This window comes from Salvelinus fontinalis, chromosome 4, assembly GCF_029448725.1.
Source record: "Salvelinus fontinalis isolate EN_2023a chromosome 4, ASM2944872v1, whole genome shotgun sequence".
Classification (NCBI taxonomy): Eukaryota; Metazoa; Chordata; class Actinopteri; order Salmoniformes; family Salmonidae; genus Salvelinus; species Salvelinus fontinalis.
This window is the reverse complement of record NC_074668.1, coordinates 83,305,117-83,328,092: the sequence shown is the minus strand read 5'-3', so window position 1 is coordinate 83,328,092 and position 22,976 is coordinate 83,305,117. Positions and strand designations below refer to the sequence as shown.

Genomic DNA, 22,976 nt, shown 5'->3' with positions numbered 1-22,976 from the left:
TGCTACATACTGCAGAGATCCATTATAGTGGTGGCTAGATGCTATGTACTGCAGAGATCCATTATAGTGGTGGCTAGATGCTATGTACTGCAGAGATCCATTATAGTGGTGGCTAGATGCTATGTACTGCAGAGACCCATTATAGTGGTGGCTAGATGCTATGTACTGCAGAGACCCATTATAGTGGTGGCTAGATGCTACATACTGCAGAGACCCATTATAGTGGTGGCTAGATGCTACATACTGCAGAGACCCATTATAGTGGTGGCTCGATGCTACATACTGCAGAGACCCATTATAGTGGTGGCTAGAGGCTACATACTACAGAGACCCATTATAGTGGTGGCTAGATGCTACATACTGCAGAGACCCATTATAGTGGTGGCTAGATGCTACATACTGCAGAGACCCATTATAGTGTTGGCTAGATGCTACATACTGCAGAGATCCATTATAGTGGTGGCTAGATGCTACATACTGCAGAGACCCATTATAGTGGTGGCTAGATGCTACATACTGCAGAGATCCATTATAGTGGTGGCTAGATGCTACATACTGCAGAGACCCATTATAGTGGTGGCTAGATGCTACATACTGCAGAGACCCATTATAGTGGTGGCTAGATGCTACATACTGCAGAGACCCATTATAGTGGTGGCTAGATGCTACATACTGCAGAGACCCATTATAGTGGTGGCTAGATGCTATGTACTGCAGAGATCCATTATAGTGGTGGCTAGATGCTATGTACTGCAGAGATCCATTATAGTGGTGGCTAGATGCTATGTACTGCAGAGACCCATTATAGTGGTGGCTAGATGCTATGTACTGCAGAGACCCATTATAGTGGTGGCTAGATGCTACATACTGCAGAGACCCATTATAGTGGTGGCTAGATGCTACATACTGCAGAGACCCATTATAGTGTTGGCTAGATGCTACATACTGCAGAGATCCATTATAGTGGTGGCTAGATGCTACATACTGCAGAGACCCATTATAGTGGTGGCTAGATGCTACATACTGCGGAGACCCATTATAGTGGTGGCTAGATGCTACATACTACAGAGACCCATTATAGTGGTGGCTAGATGCTATGTACTGCAGAGATCCATTATAGTGGTGGCTAGATGCTACATACTGCAGAGATCCATTATAGTGGTGGCTAGATGCTACATACTGCAGAGACCCATTATAGTGGTGGCTAGATGCTACATACTGCAGAGACCCATTATAGTGGTGGCTAGATGCTACATACTGCAGAGACCCATTATAGTGGTGGCTAGATGCTACATACTACAGAGACCCATTATAGTGGTGGCTAGATGCTACCTACTGCAGAGACCCATTATAGTGGTGGCTAGATGCTACATACTGCAGAGACCCATTATAGTGGTGGCTAGATGCTACATACTGCAGAGACCCATTATAGTGGTGGCTAGATGCTATGTACTGCAGAGATCCATTATAGTGTTGGCTAGATGCTATGTACTGCAGAGATCCATTATAGTGGTGGCTAGATGCTGTGTACTGCAGAGACCCATTATAGTGGTGGCTAGATACTTGGTGCTCAGAGATTCAGGAATGTGCTCGAATCCCCGAGTAGGAGAAGGTGAAAAATCTGTCGATGGCCCTTGATGTGCCACTTAACCCTAATTGCCTGATGTTCACCATTAATAATAGCACACTCTGGCCGTGACCCCACTCCCACAGTGTCTCAGGGGGAGTTGGAAAAAGCAAAAACTGTATTATAATAATAATCAAATTCACACATGTTTTAATACACACTTGTACGATGTGTGAAATAGGACAAATATAATTATCCACCAAATTATTATTAATTGTTATTAATATTATTACATATTACACACCACAGACATACCTTCTCACAAAACCCAAAGAAGAAGAACGGGGCGACTCAGAGTCATGTATCTAGAGAGTTCGAGAGGACATTTTAGGTTTCTGCATTATGATGCATTTACATGACATGGCAGCCATGTTAGCTCCCCATGGCCAATACGGACTGATAGCGGTTCATATCATTTTCAGGAATTTTAAACAATGCTATGTACAAGATTTCAAATTCTTGTCATAAATGGATATGTGGAATGCTCAAAGGCACTAACATGGCGTCCAAAAGTTGGCCCAACTCTTTAGATATATGGCTCTGGTAAGACTCATAAACCAAACTACTCTCATTCCTAGATGGGACAAACAGAGAACTTCAGACCGGACCTTTCATCTCAACCTCTATGTAATAGAACTCCCTGACCTCTTCTCCCCTCCCACAGCATTTGCCCCCATCCCGTTCGGAGGGCTCTACCTGCCCCTGGAGGTGCCTCCTAACCTGTGCCACTGCTCTCCCCTGGTCCTAGCTTACGACCAGGCACACTTCTCTGCCCTGGTGTCCATGGAGCAGAAGGACCAGCACCAAGAACAAGGTAAGATAGACGACTAGAAGTTGACTGAGGATGTCCTAATATGTATACCGTAACGCCTAAGTTGACTGAGGATGTCCTAATATGTATACCGTAACTCCTAAGGTGACTGAGGATGTCCTAATATGTATACCGTAACTCCTAAGGTGACTGAGGATGTCCTAATATGTATACCGTAACTCCTAAGGTGACTGAGGATGTCCTAATATGTATACCGTAACTCCTAAGGTGACTGAGGATGTCCTAATATGTATACCGTAACTCCTAAGGTGACTGAGGATGTCCTAATATGTATACCGTAACCGCTAAGGTGACTGAGGATGTCCTAATATGTATACCGTAACTCCTAAGGTGACTGAGGATGTCATAATATGTATACCGTAACTCCTACGGTGACTGAGGATGTCCTAATATGTATACCGTAACTCCTAAGGTGACTGATGATGTCCTAATATGTATACCGTAACTCCTAAGGTGACTGAGGATGTCCTAATATGTATACCGTAACTCCTAAGGTGACTGAGGATGTCCTAATATGTATACCATAACTCCTAAGGTGACAGAGGATGTCCTAATATGTATACCGTAACCCCTAAGGTGACAGAGGATGTCCTAATATGTATACCGTAACTCCTAAGGTGACTGAGGATGTCCTAATATGTATACCGTAACCTTCTAAGGTGACTGAGGATGTCATAATATGTATACCGTAACTCCTACGGTGACTGAGGATGTCCTAATATGTATACCGTAACTCCTAAGGTGACTGAGGATGTCCTAATATGTATACCGTAACTCCTAAGGTGACTGAGGATGTCCTAATATGTATACCGTAACTCCTAAGGTGACTGATGATGTCCTAATATGTATACCGTAACACCTAAGGTGACTGAGGATGTCCTAATATGTATACCGTAACTCCTAAGGTGACTGAGGATGTCCTAATATGTATACCGTAACTCCTAAGGTGACTGAGGATGTCCTAATCTGTATACCGTAACTCCTAAGGTGACTGAGGATGTCCTAATATGTATACCGTAACTCCTAAGGTGACTGAGGACGTCCTAATATGTATACCGTAACTCCTAAGGTGACTGAGGATGTCCTAATATGTATACCGTAACTCCTAAGGTGACTGAGGATGTCCTAACATGTATACCGTAACTCCTAAGGTGACTGAGCATGTCCTAATATGTTTACCGTAACTCCTAAGGTGACTGAGGATGTCCTAATATGTATACCGTAACCCCTAAGGTGACTGAGGATGTCCTAATATGTATACCATAACTCCTAAGGTGACTGAGGATGTCCCAATATGTATACCGTAACTCCTAAGGTGACTGATGATGTCCTAATATGTATACCGTAACACCTAAGGTGACTGAGGATGTCCTAATATGTATACCGTACTCCTAAGGTGACTGAGGATGTCCTAATATGTATACCGTAACACCTAAGATGACTGAGGATGTCCTAATATGTATACCGTAACTCCTAAGGTGACTGAGGATGTCCTAAATAGTGTACCGGGACTGCTTAAGTAACTGAGGATGTCCGGAAATGTATCCCGTAAAGACCAAGGTGTCTGAAGATGTCTTAAGGTGGATTCCTAACAATGGATGCTGGTGAGAGGAGCTATAGGAGGACGGGCTCATTGTAATGGCTGGAATGGAATCAACAGAACGGTATCAAACACATCAAACACATGGAAAACACATGTTTGACTCCGTTCCTTTTATGCCATTCCAGCCATTACAATGAGCCCATCCTCCTATAGCTCCTCCAAACAGCCTCCACTGATTCCTACTGCTCAAACAGAATCTCCATGGAGACGAAAGACCAGCATCAGGTACAAGGTAGGCTGGTGATACGGTAGACATTTTAGGACATCCCCAATTACCTGAATGATGGAATAGACTTCTCTTTTTTCTCCAAGGGGTTTAGGTGTCACGGGAAACATTTTAGGACATTCTCAATCACCTTAGGAGAGACGGCACATATTTTAGGACATTGTCAGACACATTAGCCATATTAGGGACATCCTCAGTGAACATAATGATTAAATATGCACATCTTGATTTGTACAAGTGATTCACATTCCTGGATCAACAAGTTCACCATGAAACAGACAAGCAGGTAGACAGACATACAGTCTGTTATGTAGATGAAACAGGTAGAGAGACATACAGTCTGCTATGTAGATGAAACAGGTAGAGAGACATACAGTCTGCTATGTAGATGAAACAGGTAGACAGACATACAGTCTGCTATGTAGATGTAACAGGTAGAGAGACATACAGTCTGTTATGTAGATGAAACAGGTAGAGAGACATACAGTCTGTTATGTAGATGAAACAGGTAGAGAGACATACAGTCTGTTATGTAGATGAAACAGGTAGACAGACATAGTCTGTTATGTAGATGAAACAGGTAGACAGACATACAGTCTGCTATGTAGATGAAACAGGTAGACAGACATACAGTCTACTATGTAGATGTAGGTGACTAAAATATGGCCCGCGAGGGGGTCTAATAGATAATAACATAAATATATATTCTATTTTTTCAATTTTATACTTTAAAGTTGCACAATGCAGAAGTTCCTCCTCCTTTTCCTGGTTTCTAAAATTCTAATATTTCCCCTAATTATGTAACAGAACAGGCACATGTAGTGTAGAGAATCATTGTACCATCTAAAGCACTGTGAAATATATTATACATGACCAAATATATTATATGTTCAGCTGTTTGAAGCTGGCGTACAAAACAGAAAGTAAAAGACGCATAGAAATAGCGTGCATAGAACAGATCTACCGCTTCATAGACTGGCTTTTAATGAGAATAACAGATCTATAACACATAGAACAGATCTACCGCTTCATAGACTGGCTTTTAATGAGAATAACAGATCTATAACACATAGAACAGATCTACCGCTGCATAGACTTGCTTTTAATGAGAATATCAGATCTATAACACATAGAACAGATCTACCGCTTCATAGACTGGCTTTTAATGAGAATAACAGATCTATAACACATAGAACAGATCTACCGCTTCATAGACTGGCTTTTAATGAGAATAACAGATCTATAACACATAGAACAGATCTACCATATCATAGACTGGCTTTTAATGAGAATAACAGATCTATAACACATAGAACAGATCTACCGCTTCATAGACTGGCTTTTAATGAGAATAACAGATCTATAACACATAGAACAGATCTACCGCTTCATAGACTGGCTTTTAATGAGAATGACAGATCTATTGTATAACTAACATTTTGCAATGTGAATTTGGTCGGGTTTCCCATAAAGTTACATATTGCAGCTTTAAAATGTCTAAATGCCAACTGGAAACTGTTGTAGAATGATAACGAACAGACATTCATACGGTATCTCCACTGTGTCCAGCTAATAATCACCCCCCAATAAATGAAAGCTAGACAGTCAAGGGAGGACTATCGTTTGCAAATTGTGATGACGAGGAAATATAACACATTTTCAGTGCGGCCCTCCGAACCTCGTTGAAGACAGAATGCGGCCCGCGGTGCTAAATGAGTTTGACATCCCTGCTCTATGTGAGGTGTCTGTGATCCAGGCTAAAGCTAGCAGCTACAGGGCTGGCTACACTAGAGAGACCCTTGTGTTAGTCTGCCTTCCGTGGGCTCTTTTTCATCCTGACTGGCTCCTTTCACCCTCCTTCCCTACTTCCTCTCCTTTCCTCGCTCTCTCCCTTCCTCCATCTCTCCCTCCTTCTCTCCCCTGGGCAGGCATAGGGCTGCATGGAAAGACAGCTCACACTAGATAGCCTGGAACACGGCCCAGTTTGGCTTTCCCTTCCTGCTTATGGAGAAGGGTGGGGGGAAGAGAGAGAGAGAGACTAGAGAGAGAGAGAGAGACTAGAGAGAGAGACTAGAGAGAGAGAGAGACTAGAGAGAGAGAGAGACTAGAGAGAGACTAGAGAGAGAGACTAGAGGGAGACTAGAGAGAGAGAGAGAGTAGAGAGAGAGAGATTAGAGAGAGACTAGAGAGAGAGTAGAGAGAGAGAGACTAGCGAGAGAGAGAGAGAGAGAGAGAGAGACTAGAGAGAGAGAGCGAGACTAGAGAGAGAGAGAGAGACTAGAGAGAGAGAGAGACTAGAGAGAGAGAGAGACTAGAGAGAGACTAGAGAGAGAGACTAGAGGGAGACTAGAGAGAGGGAGACTAGAGAGAGGGAGACTAGAGAGAGAAGAGAGAGCGACTAGAGAGAGAGAGAGAGTAGAGAGAGAGAGAGAGACTAGAGAGAGAGTAGAGAGAGAGAGAGACTAGAGAGAGAGAGAGAGAGAGAGAGAGACTAGAGAGAGAGAGACTAGAGAGAGAGAGAGAGAGAGAGAGAGACTAGAGAGAGACAGAGAGAGACTAGAGAGAGAGAGAGAGAGACTAGAGAGAGAGAGAGAGAGAGAGAGACTAGAGAGAGAGAGAGAGAGAGACTAGAGAGAGAGACTAGAGAGAGAGAGAGAGAGAGAGGGAGAGAGAGAGAGACTAGAGAGAGAGAGAGAGAGACTAGAGAGAGAGAGAGAGAGAGAGAGAGAGAGAGAGTAGAGAGAGAGAGAGAGAGAGAGAGAGAGAGAGAGAGAGAGAGGGACAGCCAGTGAAAAATGCAAAGTAATGTTGATAATATTTCCCATTTAGCTTAGTTTTTTTTTGTCTTTCATACCAGGTCATATGTCTTCTCAAGTCATATTAACACTGGTCTACTACTGTTGCTTTAATTTATTGTTGTTCTGATTAATATTGTTGTTGTAGTTGTTGTTAATGGTAATCCCATGTCCACTACTACTGTTATTATTGCTGTTGGTCCCACCATTTATTTATATATAAATATATATATATTTTGTATATATATACATATATATTTGATTTTTATTTTCGATATGTATACTTTGACAATGTAAGTAATAACGAACTTGCCATGTCAATAAAGTCAATTGAATTGAATTGAATTGAATTGAGAGACTAGAGAGAGAGAGAGAGAGACTAGAGAGAAAGAGACTAGAGAGAGAGAGAGAGAGGCTCTTTTTTCTCTCTCTCCCTTATAATTACAATCAGACATTTTGGCCTTCCCTGCTATGCTGGTTTTATTTCTGTGGTTTAGCAAATATGACTAAAGCCAGTCTATGTAAACAGCTACAGTTATTTAAAACTATTTTTAGATTGACTCATAGTATTTTAACATTTCCTGCTTTACACTAAGATGGCCCAATCAGCATTTCCACTGCCTTCCACTAAAATGAACAAGGCCATTTTTATCTTAAAGCCTCTATTTTATTCAACACTCTTACTGACTAATGACTGCTAGCTTAAAACGGATGGAATGAAGTGTGAAATGTACCAAAACGTGAACATACATGTTTACATCATTAACGACAGTATTAGTAATTCGTCTTCTCGGTTGAATCCTGATCTGTGCCATTGTCTTTCCGGTGGTGGGATGTAAATACACCTAAACACCACCAGGGGGCAGCGCTGACTAAATGAAAGCAGCCATTGTGCAGCCAGTGAGGGAGGGACTACAGCTACAGTTTCACACAGACAGTAATGAACTTTTCTGTTTGTTCCAGTCCAACACTAACACACCTGATTCAACTAATCAGCTCATCATCAAACCGTTATTTAGTTGACTCCCGTGTGCTACTGTTGTGACGGAACGAACATGTTCTGTCCTGTGGGGATCCCAACACGACTGGCGTTAAATATCGCTGCTATTTTTAAAATGTAAACTTTATTTAACTAACAACATCTATTTTATTTATTTATTTAACTAAGCAAGTTAGTTAAGAACAAATTCTTATTTACAATTTACGGCCTACCCTTTGCTATTTAGTCGCCATTGGATCCTGTCGATGTGTTCTGAGAAGAGTTCCTGCCGTTTCTTTAGGACAAAGGGTTGTAAAGGCAGCTAGCTATGGAATCACACAGCCTTACTGCCTTACAGGTGGTCTAAAGACTTGTTTTGACAGCTGCCGCTTTTGATAACCACCATTTTGTGTCAAACTGCTGTATTCATTGTGTATCCGTGGATCTACTATCTCATATAAATATAGGGTCTCTATCTCTTTTGATTACCATTTTGTGTCAAACTGCTGTATTCATTGTGTATCCGTGGATCTACTATCTCTCTCATATAAATATAGGGTCTCTATCTCTTTTGACCACCATTTTGTGTCAAACTGCTGGTTTCATACTGTATCTGTGGATCTACTATCTATCTCATATAAATATAGGGTCTCTATCTCTTTTGACCACCATTTTGTGTCAAACTGCTGGTTTCATATCCTATCTGGATACCTGTTGTCTCTATTCTCCCGTTTAGCACAATCAATGGGAAGAGCTGTGTTGTTCAGCGTTCCTTGATAACTGTAGTGTCTGTGACCTTCACGTCCCAGACAGGTTTCTACCGGTCTCTGTTTACTATAGAGAGGAACACAGCACCCCACCACACGTTGAGGCTAGCTAGACCAGACACACTGACTGTTCATGGGTTGAGTCCCAGATGACACCCTAAACCCTGTACAGTGCACTACTTTTGACCAGAGCGCGTCGTCACAAATAGAACCCTGTTTTCTTTGTAGTGCACTACTGTGGTCAAAAGTAGTGGACTATATAGGGGGTGTAGGGTGCCATTTGTGGCACAGACCCAATGCTTCCATGTTTGTATCTCCTTGTTCTGTTCTAGTTTGGAACTCAGATAAACATTCTAGAACACTGTTCCAGAACAACTACCGGCTTCCTTGTGATGTCATGCCATGTTCCAGTCAGAAGCTCCTCTGTCTACAGTATATACACATACACAAGGTGCCATTTCAATCAATTATAGCCCATGTCAGCTAACATTTCTACATTACTAGGTGAGGTAATCGTCATCAAAAGATGTGCCCAGGGACCTGGACCTCCAGGAGAACCTCATAGATTTTTTGGGCGGCAGGTAGCCTAGTGGTTAGAGCGTTGGGCCAGTAACCAGCAGGTAGCCTAGTGGTTAGAGCGTTGGGCCAGTAACCAGCAGGTAGCCTAGTGGTTAGAGCGTTGGGCCAGTAACCAGCAGGTAGCCTAGTGGTTAGAGAGTTGGGCCAGTAACCAGCAGGTAGTCTAGTGGTTAGAGCGTTGGGCCAGTAACCAGCAGGTAGCCTAGTGGTTAGAGCGTTGGACCAGTAACCAGCAGGTAGCCTAGTGGTTAGAGCGTTGGGCCAGTAACCAGCAGGTAGCCTAGTGGTTAGAGCGTTGGGCCAGTAACCAGCAGGTAGTCTAGTGATTAGAGCGTTGGACTAGTAACCAGCAGGTAGCCTAGTGGTTAAAGCGGGCCAGTAACCAGCAGGTAGCCTAGTGGTTAAAGCGTTGGACTAGTAACCAGCAGGTAGCCTAGTGGTTAGAGCGTTGGACTAGTAACCAGCAGGTAGCCTAGTGGTTAGAGTGTTGGACTAGTAACCAGCAGGTAGCCTAGTGGTTAGAGCGTTGGACTAGTAACCAGCAGGTAGCCTAGTGGTTAGAGCGTTGGACTAGTAACCAGCAGGTAGCCTAGTGGTTAGAGCGTTGGGCCAGTAACCAGCAGGTAGCCTAGTGGTTAGAGCGTTGGACTAGTAACCAGCAGGTAGCCTAGTGGTTAGAGCGTTGGACTAGTAACCAGCAGGTAGCCTAGTGGTTAGAGCGTTGGGCCAGTAACCAGCAGGTAGCCTAGTGGTTAGAGCGTTGGACTAGTAACCAGCAGGTAGCCTAGTGGTTAGAGCGTTGGGCCAGTAACCAGCAGGTAGCCTAGTGGTTAGAGCATTGGACTAGTAACCAGCAGGTAGCCTAGCGGTTAGAGCGTTGGGCCAGTAACCAGCAGGTAGCCTAGTGGTTAGAGCGTTGGGCCAGTAACCAGCAGGTAGCCTAGTGGTTAGAGTGTTGGGCCAGTAACCAGCAGGTAGCCTAGTGGTTAGAGCGTTGGACTAGTAACCAGCAGGTAGCCTAGTGGTTAGAGCGTTGGGCCAGTAACCAGCAGGTAGCCTAGTGGTTAGAGCGTTGGACTAGTAACCAGCAGGTAGCCTAGTGGTTAGAGCGTTGGGCCAGTAACCAGCAGGTAGCCTAGTGGTTAGAGCGTTGGACTAGTAACCAGCAGGTAGCCTAGCGGTTAGAGCGTTGGGCCAGTAACCAGCAGGTAGCCTAGTGGTTAGAGCGTTGGGCCAGTAACCAGCAGGTAGCCTAGTGGTTAGAGCGTTGGGCCAGTAACCAGCAGGTAGCCTAGTGGTTAGAGCGTTGGAATAGTAACCAGCAGGTAGCCTAGCGGTTAGAGCGTTGGGCCAGTAACCAGCAGGTAGCCTAGTGGTTAGAGCGTTGGGCCAGTAACCAGCAGGTAGCCTAGTGGTTAGAGCGTTGGACTAGTAACCAGCAGGTAGCCTAGTGGTTAGAGCGTTGGGCCAGTAACCAGCAGGTAGCCTAGTGGTTAGAGCGTTGGGCCAGTAACCAGCAGGTAGCCTAGTGGTGAGAGCGTTGGGCCAGTAACCAGCAGGTACCCTAGTGGTTAGAGCGTTGGGCCAATAACCGAAAGGTTTCTCGATCGAATCCCTGAGCTGACAAGGTAAAAATCTGTCGTTCTGCCCCTGAACAAGGCAGTTAACCCTCTGGGTGGGTGCTAAAGTGTTTTGCATGTGAGGTGGTTGGGCCCCGCAACTAAATCTTGCTTAGGGCCCCCGAAAGGCTAGAGACACTTCTGGTGTGTTCTCTATGCAAAATGTTGTCAGGCGCAGGGAGGGAAGGGGGAGTTATTCAGGGAGAGGATGAGGGAGGGGGGTGTTCAGGGTTCATTAAGGGGGAGGGAGGGAGTTATTCAGGGAGAGGATGAGGGAGGGGGTGTTCAGGGTTCATTAAGGGGGAGGGAGGGATGTTTTTCGGGGTTAGGGGTGAGGAAGGGGGCGTTGGGTTGTTCTAGGACAGACGCTGAGGTTCTTGTCAACAGAGGAGCTGTAAACACTTTTCCAGTTCCCTGAATGAGAGAGAGGGGGTGGGGGGACGGGGGGACGGGGCTCATGTCTGAACAGAAAGAGGAACAGGGACAGGACAGCACGTTCAGTAATCTGTACTCTGTCCGTATCCCAAGTGGCACCCTAGTCCCTATAGAGGGTTCATGTTGAAAGTAGTGCACTATATAGGGCTCATGTTGAAAGTAGTGCACTATAGAGGGCTCATGTTGAAAGTAGTGCACTATAGAGGGCTCATGTTGAAAGTAGTGCACTATATAGGACTCATGTTGAAAGTAGTGCACTATAGAGGGCTCATGTTGAAAGTAGTGCACTATAGAGGGCTCATGTTGAAAGTAGTGCACTATATAGGACTCATGTTGAAAGTAGTGCACTATAGAGGGCTCATGTTGAAAGGAGTGCACTATGTAGGGCTCATGTTGAAAGTCATGCACTATAGAGGGCTCATGTTGAAAGTAGTGCACTATATAGGACTCATGTTGAAAGTAGTGCACTATAGAGGGTTCATGTTGAAAGTAGTGCTCTATATAGGGTTCATGTTGAAAGTAGTGCTCTATATAGGTTTCATGTTGATAGTAGTGCACTATAGAGGGCTCATGTTGAAAGTAGTGCACTATAGAGGGCTCATGTTGAAAGTAGTGCACTATATAGGACTCATGTTGAAAGTAGTGCACTATAGAGGGCTCATGTTGAAAGTCATGCACTATAGAGGGCTCATGTTGAAAGTAGTGCACTATATAGGACTCATGTTGAAAGTAGTGCACTATAGAGGGTTCATGTTGAAAGTAGTGCTCTATATAGGTGTCATGTTGAAAGTAGTGCACTATAGAGGATTCATGTTGAAAGTAGTGCTCTATATAAGTTTCATGTTGAAAGTAGTGCACTATAGAGGGCTCATGTTGAAAGTAGTGCACTATAGAGGGCTCATGTTGAAAGTCGTGCACTATATAGGGCTCATGTTAAAAGTCGTGCACTATATAGGACTCATGTTGAAAGTAGTGCACTATAGAGGGCTCATGTTGAAAGTAGTGCACTATATAGGACTCATGTTGAAAGTAGTGCACTACAGAGGGCTCATGTTGAAAGTCGTGCACTATGTAGGGCTCATGTTGAAAGTCGTGCACTATAGAGGGCTCATGTTGAAAGTCGTGCACTACAGAGGGCTCATGTTGAAAGTCGTGCACTACAGAGGGCTCATGTTGAAAGTAGTGCTCTATAGAGGGTAGAGGTCGACCGATTATGATTTTTCAACGTCGATACCGATTATTGGAGGACCCAAAAAAAAGCCGATACCGATTAATCGGCTGATTTTTTACATGTATATATTTATTTGTAATAATGACAATTACAACAATACTGAATTAACACTTTTATTTTAACTTAATATAATACATCAATAAAATCAATTTAGTCTCAAATAAATAATGAAACATGTTCAATTTGGTTTATATAATTCAAAAACAAAGTGTTGGAGAAGAAAGTAGAAGTGCAATATGTGCCATGTAAAAAAGCTAACGGTTAAGTTACTTGCTTAGAACATGAGAACATATGAAACCTGGTGGTTCCTTTTAACATGAGTCTTCAATATTCCCAGTTAAGACGTTTTAGGTTGTAGTTATTATAGGAATTATAGGACTATTTCTCTCTATACGATTTGTATTTCATATACCTCTGACTATTGGATGTTCTTATAGGCACTTTAGTATTGCCAGTGTAACAGTATAGCTTCCGTCCCTCTCCTCGCCGCTACCTGGGCTCGAACCAGGAACACATCGACAACAGCCACCCTCGAAGCATCGTTACCCATGCAGAGCAAGGGGAACAACTACTCCAAGTCTCAGAGCGAGTGACGTTTGAAACGCTATTAGCGCGCACCCCGCTAACTAGCTAGCCATTTCACATCGGTTACACCAGCCTCATCTCGGGAGTTGATAGGCTTGAAGTCATAAACAGCTCAATGCTTGAAGCACAATGAAGAGCTGCTGGCAAAACGCAGTAAAGTGCTGTTTGAATGAATGCTTACGAGCCTGCTGCTGCCTACCACCGCTCAGTCAGACTGCTCTATCAAATCATAGACTTAATAATAATATAATAACACACAGAAATACGAGCCTTAGGTCATTAATGTGGTCAAATGCGGAAACTATCATTTCGAAGAAAAAAAAAACGTTTATTCTTTCAGTGAAATACGGAACGGTTCCGTATTTTATCTAACGGATGGCATCCTTAAGTCTAAATATTGCTGTTACATTGTACAACCTTCAATGTTATCTCATAATTATGTACAATTCTGGCAAATTAATTACGGTCTTTGTTAGGAAGAAATGGTCTTCACACAGTTCGCAACGAGCCAGGCGGCACAAACTGCTGCATATACCCTGACTCTGCTTGCACGCAACACAAGAGAAGTGACACAGTTTCCCTAGTTAAAATAAAATGTATGTTAGCAGGCAATATTAACTAAATATACAGGTTTAAAAAATATATACTTGTGTATTGATTTAAGAAAGGCGTTGATGTTTATGGTTAGGTACATTGGTGCAACGACAGTGCTTTTTTCGCGAATGCGCTTTTGTTAAATCACCCGTTTGGCGAAGTAGGCTGTGATTCGATGATAAATTAACAGGCACCGCGTTGATTATATGCAACGCAGGACAAGCTAGATAAACTAGTAATATCATCAACCATGTGTAGTTAACTAGTGATTATGATTGATTGTTTTTTATAAGATACGTTTAATGCTAGCTAGCACCTTACCTTGGCTCCTTGCTGCACTCGCATAACAGGGGGTCAGACTGCCACGCAGGCTCCTCGTGGAGTGCAATGTAATCGGCCTCAATCGGTGTCCAAAAATACCAATTACCGATTGATATGAAAACTTGAAATCAGCCCTAATTAATCGTCCATTCCGATTAATCGGTCGACCTCTAATAGAGGGTTCATGTTGAAAGTAGTGCACTATAGAGGGCTCATGTTGAAAGTAGTGCACTATAGAGGGTTCATGTTGAAAGTAGTGCACTATAGAGAGAATAGAGTTCCATTTGGTCCTCTATCTACTCTGTACAGTTAACAGCTGCTGTAGCGTGTTGGGGGCCTAATACTGATCATAGTGATACCATCCATACCAGCTGTGAACCCTGTGTGAACCACCTCTTTACACTGATATGCATAGAGAGCAACAGGTGTGCACGTGCACGTGCACACACTCTCACTGACTCTGACTGGTCTAGTTTAACCCTCACCTTTCATAGAGGGTGTTATGGGAGAGAGGGTTATTAGAGGGGAGACAGAGAGAGAGACACAGAGAGAGGGAGAGAGAGAGAGACAGGGAGAGGGAGAGAGAGAGGGAGAGAGAGAGAGGGGGAGAGAAAGACAGACAGACAGCGAGAGAGAGAGAGTGAGAGAGAGAGGGAGGAAAAGAGAGCCAGAGGAGGAGAGAGAAGGAGAGAGAGGGAGAGAGAGAGAGAAGGAGAGAGAATGAGGGAGAGAGCGAGAGAGAGAGAGGAGAGAGAGAGTGAGAGAAGGAGAGAGAAGGAGGGAGAGAGAGAGTGAGAGGAGAGAGAGCGAGAGAGAAGGAGGGAGAGAGAGAGAGAGAGCGAGGAGAGAGAGAGAGAGAAGGAGGGGGAGAGAGAGAGAGAGGAGAAAGAGACAGAGAGAGGAGAAAGAGACAGAGAGAGAGAGAAGGAGGGAGAGAGAGGAGAGAGAGAGAGGAGAGAGAGGGAGAGAGAGAGGGAGAGAGAGAGCGAGAGAGAGAGAGAGAAGGAGGGAGAGAGCGAGAGAGAAGGAGGGAGAGAGCGAGAGAGAAGGAGGGAGAGAGAGAGAGAGAGAAGGAAGACAGAAAAAGAGGGAGAAGGAAGACAGAAAAAGAGGGAGAAGGAGGGAGAGAGAGAGGGAGAAGAAGACAGAAAGAGAGGGAGAGAGAGAGAGGAGGGGGAGAGGAGAGGGAGAGAGAGAGAGGGAGAAGGAAGACAGAGAGAGAGGTAGGGTATGAAAGGTTGTAACTATCTGAGTCCCATTGCAGGCAGGTTGTTATTGACATGGTAAACAGGTGCACACAGCCAGGAACACAGCCTGTTTTGGACCCGGGTTCAAATACTATTCAACATCTTTCAGATACTTTGAAGTGTTTGCTTGGAGTGCCGATTGGTGGGGTTTGCACTTTTGAGATAATTACATGATAATTACATTGGTTTTAGTGCAACAGGCGAGTTCAATCAAGCACAAAAACGTTATTTGAAATGATTACGAACAGTATTTGAATCCAGGTGTGCTGCGTTGCGTGCCTGGCTGCCCGCCCGCGTGACTGGTTGACCTGAGAGGTGAGGTTAGGCCGTAACTCTGTCAGAGGGTTATTATGTCTCGACTTGTTCAGACGGGTGTACGGTGTATCACTCCAGACTAGAGAGGAAGACAGGACAGTGGACTTGATGGTACATGTGTTGTTGAGACTCATTTAGCAAAGGGGAAAAAAGTGACCTTGTGTGACATGTGGTAATCAGCCATTTTGATAGTACAGTACAGTTGAGTTTTTAAAAGGTACACATTTCTCCATTATAGAAGACAATGTCGAGGCTATTTGTGGCTCTCTTCAAAAGATGGTCATCACAACTCATTTCAAAATAATAAACATTTTCTTGGCTAATTTGTTTTACAGTATAAAGGTATTGGCATTTCAGTCATTATAGCTTCCATCTGTACGCTACATGTAGGTTTTTGACAGATCAAACGCTTAATTTAGTTTTAATTACCCAGGGGTATATTTAGTCTTCATTACCAAGGGGTGTATTGAGTCTTCATTACCCAGGGGTGTATTTAGTCTTCATTACCCAGGGGTGTATTGAGTCTTCATTACCCAGGGGTGTATTTAGTCTTCATTACCCAGGGGTGTATTTAGTCTTCATTACCAAGGGGTGTATTTAGTCTTCATTACCCAGGGGTGTATTTAGTCTTCATTACCCAGGGGTGTATTTAGTCTTCATTACCCAGGGGTGTATTTAGTCTTCATTACCCAGGGGTGTATTTAGTCTTCATTACCCAGGGGTGTATTTAGTCTTCATTACCCAGGGGTGTATTTAGTCTTCATTACCCAGGGGTGTATTTAGTCTTCATTACCCAGGGGTGTATTTAGTCTTCATTACCCAGGGGTGTATTTAGTCTTCATTACCCAGGGGTGTATTTAGTCTTCATTACCCAGGGGTGTATTTAGTCTTCATTACCCAGGGGTGTATTGAGTCTTCATTACCCAGGGGTGTATTGAGTCTTCATTACCCAGGGGTGTATTTAGTCTTCATTACCCAGGGGTATATTTAGTCACAGTAGATGTCATTCCCATGTGGTGTATTCTGTCTTTTCGGTCAGTCTTGTGATAGATTACATACATTCCTTGAAAGATACCAAAGTTCTAGTAGTTTACTGGTCCATTTTGAAAGTTTCCAGTAATATACCCTCCCTTTGCAATGCTAATTGTCTTACAGTACATTGTCTCAATACAGAGAGATGTATTATATCTGACAGTATATTGTCTCAATACAGAGAGATGTATTATATCTGACAGTACATTGTCAATACAGAGAGATGTATTATATCTGACAGTACATTGTCAATACAGAGAGATGTATTATATCTGACAGTACATTGTCAATACAGAGAGATGTATTATATCTGATAGTACATTGTCAATACAGAGAGATGTATTATATCTGACAGTACATTGTCTCAATACAGAGAGATGTATTATATCTGATAGTACATTGTCAATACAGAGAGATGTATTATATCTGACAGTACAGTACATTGTCTCAATACAGAGAGATGTATTATATCTGACAGTACATTGTCAATACAGAGAGATGTATTATATCTGATAGTACATTGTCTCAATACAGAGAGATGTATATTTGACAGTACATTGTCTCAATACAGAGAGATGTATTATATCTGACAGTACATTGTCTCAATACAGAGAGATGTATTATATCTGATAGTACATTGTCTCAATCAGTCGGTGGTGTAAAGTAATTCATCGTGTCTCAGGTTTGAGGCTGATCAAACTGTGGTGTGAGGAACTTTCTGTGAAAGGAAAGACAGAATGGCGTCACAGACACACACACAGACACACACACAGACACACAGACAGACACACGAGCAAACACACAGAAAAACAGAACAGTCTCACTGAAGACCTGTGGGAGAAACCCTCAAGACCACAGCACAACACAGCTGTACTTTATCAGAGACACGAACACACTACTTACGTAAACACTCCCACACACACACACACACACACACACACACACACACACACACACACACACACACACACACACACACACACACACACACACTACTGACGTAAACACTCCCACACACACAGGATGCAGCATTACTCTCTACATTCTGAGAGTCACAGCTCAACCTTTTTGGCAAAAGCCCTGAACGTCAGAAGCTAGCTGACTGTCTGACAGACACTTTTACAGTACAGCCTGTCCTCTGTCTCAACAACCTTTGGAAAGAAAATTGTGAGAAATTAAAAGTATACCAGTTTCATTTAAGGACCAAAGAATGGACAGCCGTGCCATATAGATTTCAAAATAGTTGGGATGAGATTTTTGAACTGATACGCAAAACGACGCCGGATATGCAAAACTTTGAATTTTTTATTTATCATACAAAATTCTTGCAACCAATAGAATGTTATTTATATGGGGGATACAACCGCCTCCGTTCTGCAGATTCTGCTGCGAAGAGGCAGAATCATTAGATCATATGTTTTGATATTGTCCATATGGAGCTTGTTTTTGGTTGCAGGTTCAGGGATGGCTGAAGAATTGCAACATTTACCTGAAGCTCACTCTGCAGATAACACTACTGGGTGATCTGAAAAGTCATAGTCAATCGATCAATCGTATAATAATACTTTTAGTTAAAAAATATATATTTTCAATTTACAATCTGTAGAAACTATGAGAATAGAAAGGTTCAGTACTTTTGTGAAACATTACAACACAGTTGAAAAAATATATGACAAATAGAAATACATTATGGATGGTGTTAAGAGATAGATGGGAGAGGTTGGGGGTAGAGGAAGGACATCAGTAATAGATGGGAGAGGTTGAGGGTAGAGGAAGGACATCAGTAATAGATGGAAGAGGTTGAGGGTAGAGGAAGGACATCAGTAATAGATGGGAGAGGTTGAGGGTAGAGGAAGGACATCAGTAATAGATGGGAGAGGTTGAGGTTAGAGGAAGGACATCAGTAATAGATGGGAGAGGTTGAGGTTAGAGGAAGGACATCAGTAATAGATGGGAGAGGTTGAGGTTAGAGGAAGGACATCAGTAATAGATGGGAGAGGTTGAGGGTAGAGGAAGGACATCAGTAATAGATGAGAGAGGTTGAGGGTAGAGGAAGGACATCAGTAATATATGGGAGAGGTTGAGGGTAGAGGAAGGACATCAGTAATAGATGAGAGAGGTTGAGGGTAGAGGAAGGACATCAGTAATATATGGGAGAGGTTGAGGGTAGAGGAAGGACATCAGTAATAGATGGGAGAGGTTGAGGGTAGAGGAAGGACATCAGTAATAGATGGGAGAGGTTGAGGGTAGAGGAAGGACATCAGTAATAGATGGGAGAGGTTGAGGGTAGAGGAAGGACATCAGTAATAGATGGGAGAGGTTGAGGGTAGAGGAAGGACATCAGTAATAGATGGGAGAGGTTGAGGGTAGAGGAAGGACATCAGTAATAGATGGGAGAGGTTGAGGGTAGAGGAAGGACATCAGTAATAGATGGGAGAGGTTGAGGGTAGAGGAAGGACATCAGTAATAGATGGGAGAGGTTGAGGCTAGAGGAAGGACATCAGTAATAGATGGGAGAGGTTGAGGGTAGAGGAAGGACATCAGTAATAGATGGGAGAGGTTGAGGGTAGAGGAAGGACATCAGTAATAGATGGGAGAGGTTGAGGCTAGAGGAAGGACATCAGTAATAGATGGGAGAGGTTGAGGGTAGAGGAAGGACATCAGTAATAGATGGGAGAGGTTGAGGGTAGAGGAAGGACATCAGTAATAGATGAGAGAGGTTGAGGGTAGAAGAAGGACATCAGTAATAGATGGGAGAGGTTGAGGGTAGAGGAAGGACATGGGTAATAGATGGGAGAGGTTGAGGGTAGAGAAAGGACATCAGTAATAGATGGGAGAGGTAGAGGAAGGACATCAGTAATAGATTTGAGAGGTTGAGGGTAGAGGAAGGACATCAGTAATAGATGGGAGAGGTTGAGGCTAGAGGAAGGACATCAGTAATAGATGGGAGAGGTTGAGGGTAGAGGAAGGACATCAGTAATAGATGGGAGAGGTTGAGGGTAGAGGAAGGACATCAGTAATAGATGGGAGAGGTTGAGGGTAGAGGAAGGACATGGGTATCAGATGGGAGAGGTTGAGGGTAGAGGAAGAACATCAGTAATAGATGGGAGAGGTTGAGGGTAGAGGAAGGACATCAGTAATAGATGGGAGAGGTTGAGGGTAGAGGAAGGACATGGGTAACAGATGGGAGAGGTTGAGGCTAGAGGAAGGACATGGGTAATAGATGGGAGAGGTTGAGGGTAGAGGAAGGACATCAGTAATAGATGGGAGAGGTTGAGGCTAGAGGAAGGACATCAGTAATAGATGGGAGAGGTTGAGGGTAGAGGAAGGACATCAGTAATAGATGGGAGAGGTTGAGGGTAGAGGAAGGACATGGGTAATAGATGGGAGAGGTTGAGGGTAGAGGAAGGACATCAGTAATAGATGGGAGAGGTTGAGGCTAGAGGAAGGACATCAGTAATAGATGGGAGAGGTTGAGGGTAGAGGAAGGACATCAGTAATAGATGGGAGAGGTTGAGGGTAGAGGAAGGACATGGGTAATAGAAGCGAGAGGTTGAGGGTAGAGGAAGGACATCAGTAATAGATGGGAGAGGTTGAGGGTAGAGGAAGGACATCAGTAATAGATGGGAGAGGTAGAGGAAGGACAGGAGTAAAAACAAACACAATAAAACTATTGTAAAAAAGAACCGTCCTCTCACTGTCAACTGTGTTTATTTTCATCAAACTTAACATGTGTAAATATTTGTATGAACATAACAAGATTCACCAACTGAGACATAAACTGAACAAGTTCCACAGACATGTGACTAACAGAAATGGAATAATGTGTCCCTGAACAAAGGGGGGGGTCAAAATCAAAAGTAACAGTCAGTATCTGGTGTGTATTTATATCTATGTCTGTATGTATGTATGTCTGTATGTATGTATGTCTGTATGTATGTATGTAAAATAATATATGGGGGATTAGAAGTGATGCAGACAATTACATTGATGGAAACTACAATCTATCTGCATTATTAAAGCTGATCCCCCCCCCCCCCCCCCCCCCCACTAACAAAGACAGAAAGGAATCAGACCCTCGTGATGGAGACTCATCTCTCTCTCTCTAGACAGTGTTATTATGGGGTGTGTGAACATCCACCCACACAACACACTCCCTGTAATGTCAGGTGCTCCTCAGCAACATCCGTTATTTTACATGTTGGCTGAAGACGAAAAGAAGAAAAAAAGGCCCTCTTGGCGTCAAAAGTGTCAACAGGAAGTTGATACCAATAGAAGGCTAAATGTTTTAGGCAGTGGGGCAACAGAGCTCATCAAACCATGACTTTATGAGCAATAGTTTACTGTGCTTAATGGGTCTGTGTGAACTTTCAAACTCGAATTGCCCTCCTGGTCAATAGAGGCTCTGCTTATCCTACCTAGGCTGCTGTGGTTACCTGGCTGTTGTGGTTACCTAGGCTGTTGTGGTTACCTGGCTGTGTGGTTACCTGGCTGTGTGGTTACCTGGCTGTGTGGTTACCTGGCTGTTGTGGTTACCTGGCTGTTGTGGTTACCTGGCTGTTGTGGTTACCTGGCTGCTGTGGTTACCTGGCTGTGTGCTTACCTGGCTGTTGTGGTTACCTGGCTGTGTGGTTACCTGGCTGTGTGGTTACCTGGCTGTTGTGGTTACCTTGCTGTTGTGGTTACCTGGCTGTGTGGTTACCTAGGCTGTTGTGGTTACCTTGCTGTTGTGGTTACCTGGCTGTTGTGGTTACCTAGGCTGTTGTGGTTACCTAGGCTGTTGTGGTTACCTTGCTGTTGTGGTTACCTGGCTGTTGTGGTTACCTGGCTGTTGTGGTTACCTGGCTGTTGTGGTTACCTGGCTGCTGTGGTTACCTGGCTGTGTGCTTACCTGGCTGTTGTGGTTACCTGGCTGTGTGGTTACCTGGCTGTGTGGTTACCTGGCTGTTGTGGTTACCTTGCTGTTGTGGTTACCTGGCTGTGTGGTTACCTAGGCTGTTGTGGTTACCTTGCTGTTGTGGTTACCTGGCTGTGTGGTTACCTGGCTGTGTGGTTACCTGGCTGTTGTGGTTACCTTGCTGTTGTGGTTACCTGGCTGTGTGGTTACCTAGGCTGTTGTGGTTACCTTGCTGTTGTGGTTACCTTGCTGTTGTGGTTACCTGGCTGTTGTGGTTACCTAGGCTGTTGTGGTTACCTGGCTGTGTGGTTACCTGGCTGTGTGCTTACCTGGCTGTTGTGGTTACCTGGCTGTTGTGGTTACCTGGCTGTTGTGGTTACCTGGCTGCTGTGGTTACCTGGCTGTGTGCTTACCTGGCTGTTGTGGTTACCTTGCTGTTGTGGTTACCTGACTGTTGTGGTTACCTAGGCTGTTGTGGTTACCTGGCTGTTGTGGTTACCTGGCTGTGTGGTTACCTGGCTGTTGTGGTTACCTGGCTGTGTGGTTACCTGGCTGTTGTGGTTACCTGGCTGTTGTGGTTACCTGGCTGTTGTGGTTACCTGGCTGTGTGGTTACCTGGCTGTGTGGTTACCTGGCTGTGTGGTTACCTGGCTGTTGTGGTTACCTGGCTGTGTGGTTAACTAGGCTGTTGTGGTTACCTAGGCTGTTGTGGTTACCTGGCTGTGTGGTTACCTGGCTGTTGTGGTTACCTGGCTGTTGTGGTTACCTGCCTGTTGTGGTTACCTGGCTGTTGTGATTACCTGGCTGTGTGGTTACCTGGCTGTTGTGGTTACCTGGCTGTGTGTTTACCTGGCTGTATTTACCTGGCTGTGTGGTTACCTGGCTGTTGTGGTTACCTGGCTGTGTGGTTACCTGGCTGTTGTGTTTACCTGGCTGTGTGTTTACCTGGCTGTATTTACCTGGCTGTGTGGTTACCTGGCTGTGTGTTTACCTGGCTGTATTTACCTGGCTGTGTGGTTACCTGGCTGTTGTGGTTACCTGGCTGTGTGTTTACCTGGCTGTATTTACCTGGCTGTGTGGTTACCTGGCTGTTGTGGTTACCTGGCTGTGTGGTTACCTAGGCTGTTGTGGTTACCTGGCTGTATTTACCTGGCTGTGTGGTTACCTGGCTGTGTGTTTACCTGGCTGTATTTACCTGGCTGTGTGGTTACCTGGCTGTGTGGTTACCTGGCTGTGTGGTTACCTGGCTGTGTGGTTATCTGGCTGTGTGGTTATCTGGCTGTGTGGTTACC

General features: G+C 44.1%; 1 protein-coding gene across 1 annotated transcript in view; it reads left to right on the top strand.

Annotated features, from left to right (window-relative positions):
• otud7a (OTU deubiquitinase 7A) overlaps nt 1–22,976 on the top strand; it is an 85,584-nt gene that overhangs the window by 47,245 nt on the left and 15,363 nt on the right. Inside the window, exon 8 of the mRNA XM_055918537.1 lies at nt 2,292–2,441. Within this exon, the coding sequence (XP_055774512.1) occupies nt 2,292–2,441 (150 nt within the window). The remainder of the gene's footprint in view (nt 1–2,291; nt 2,442–22,976) is intronic.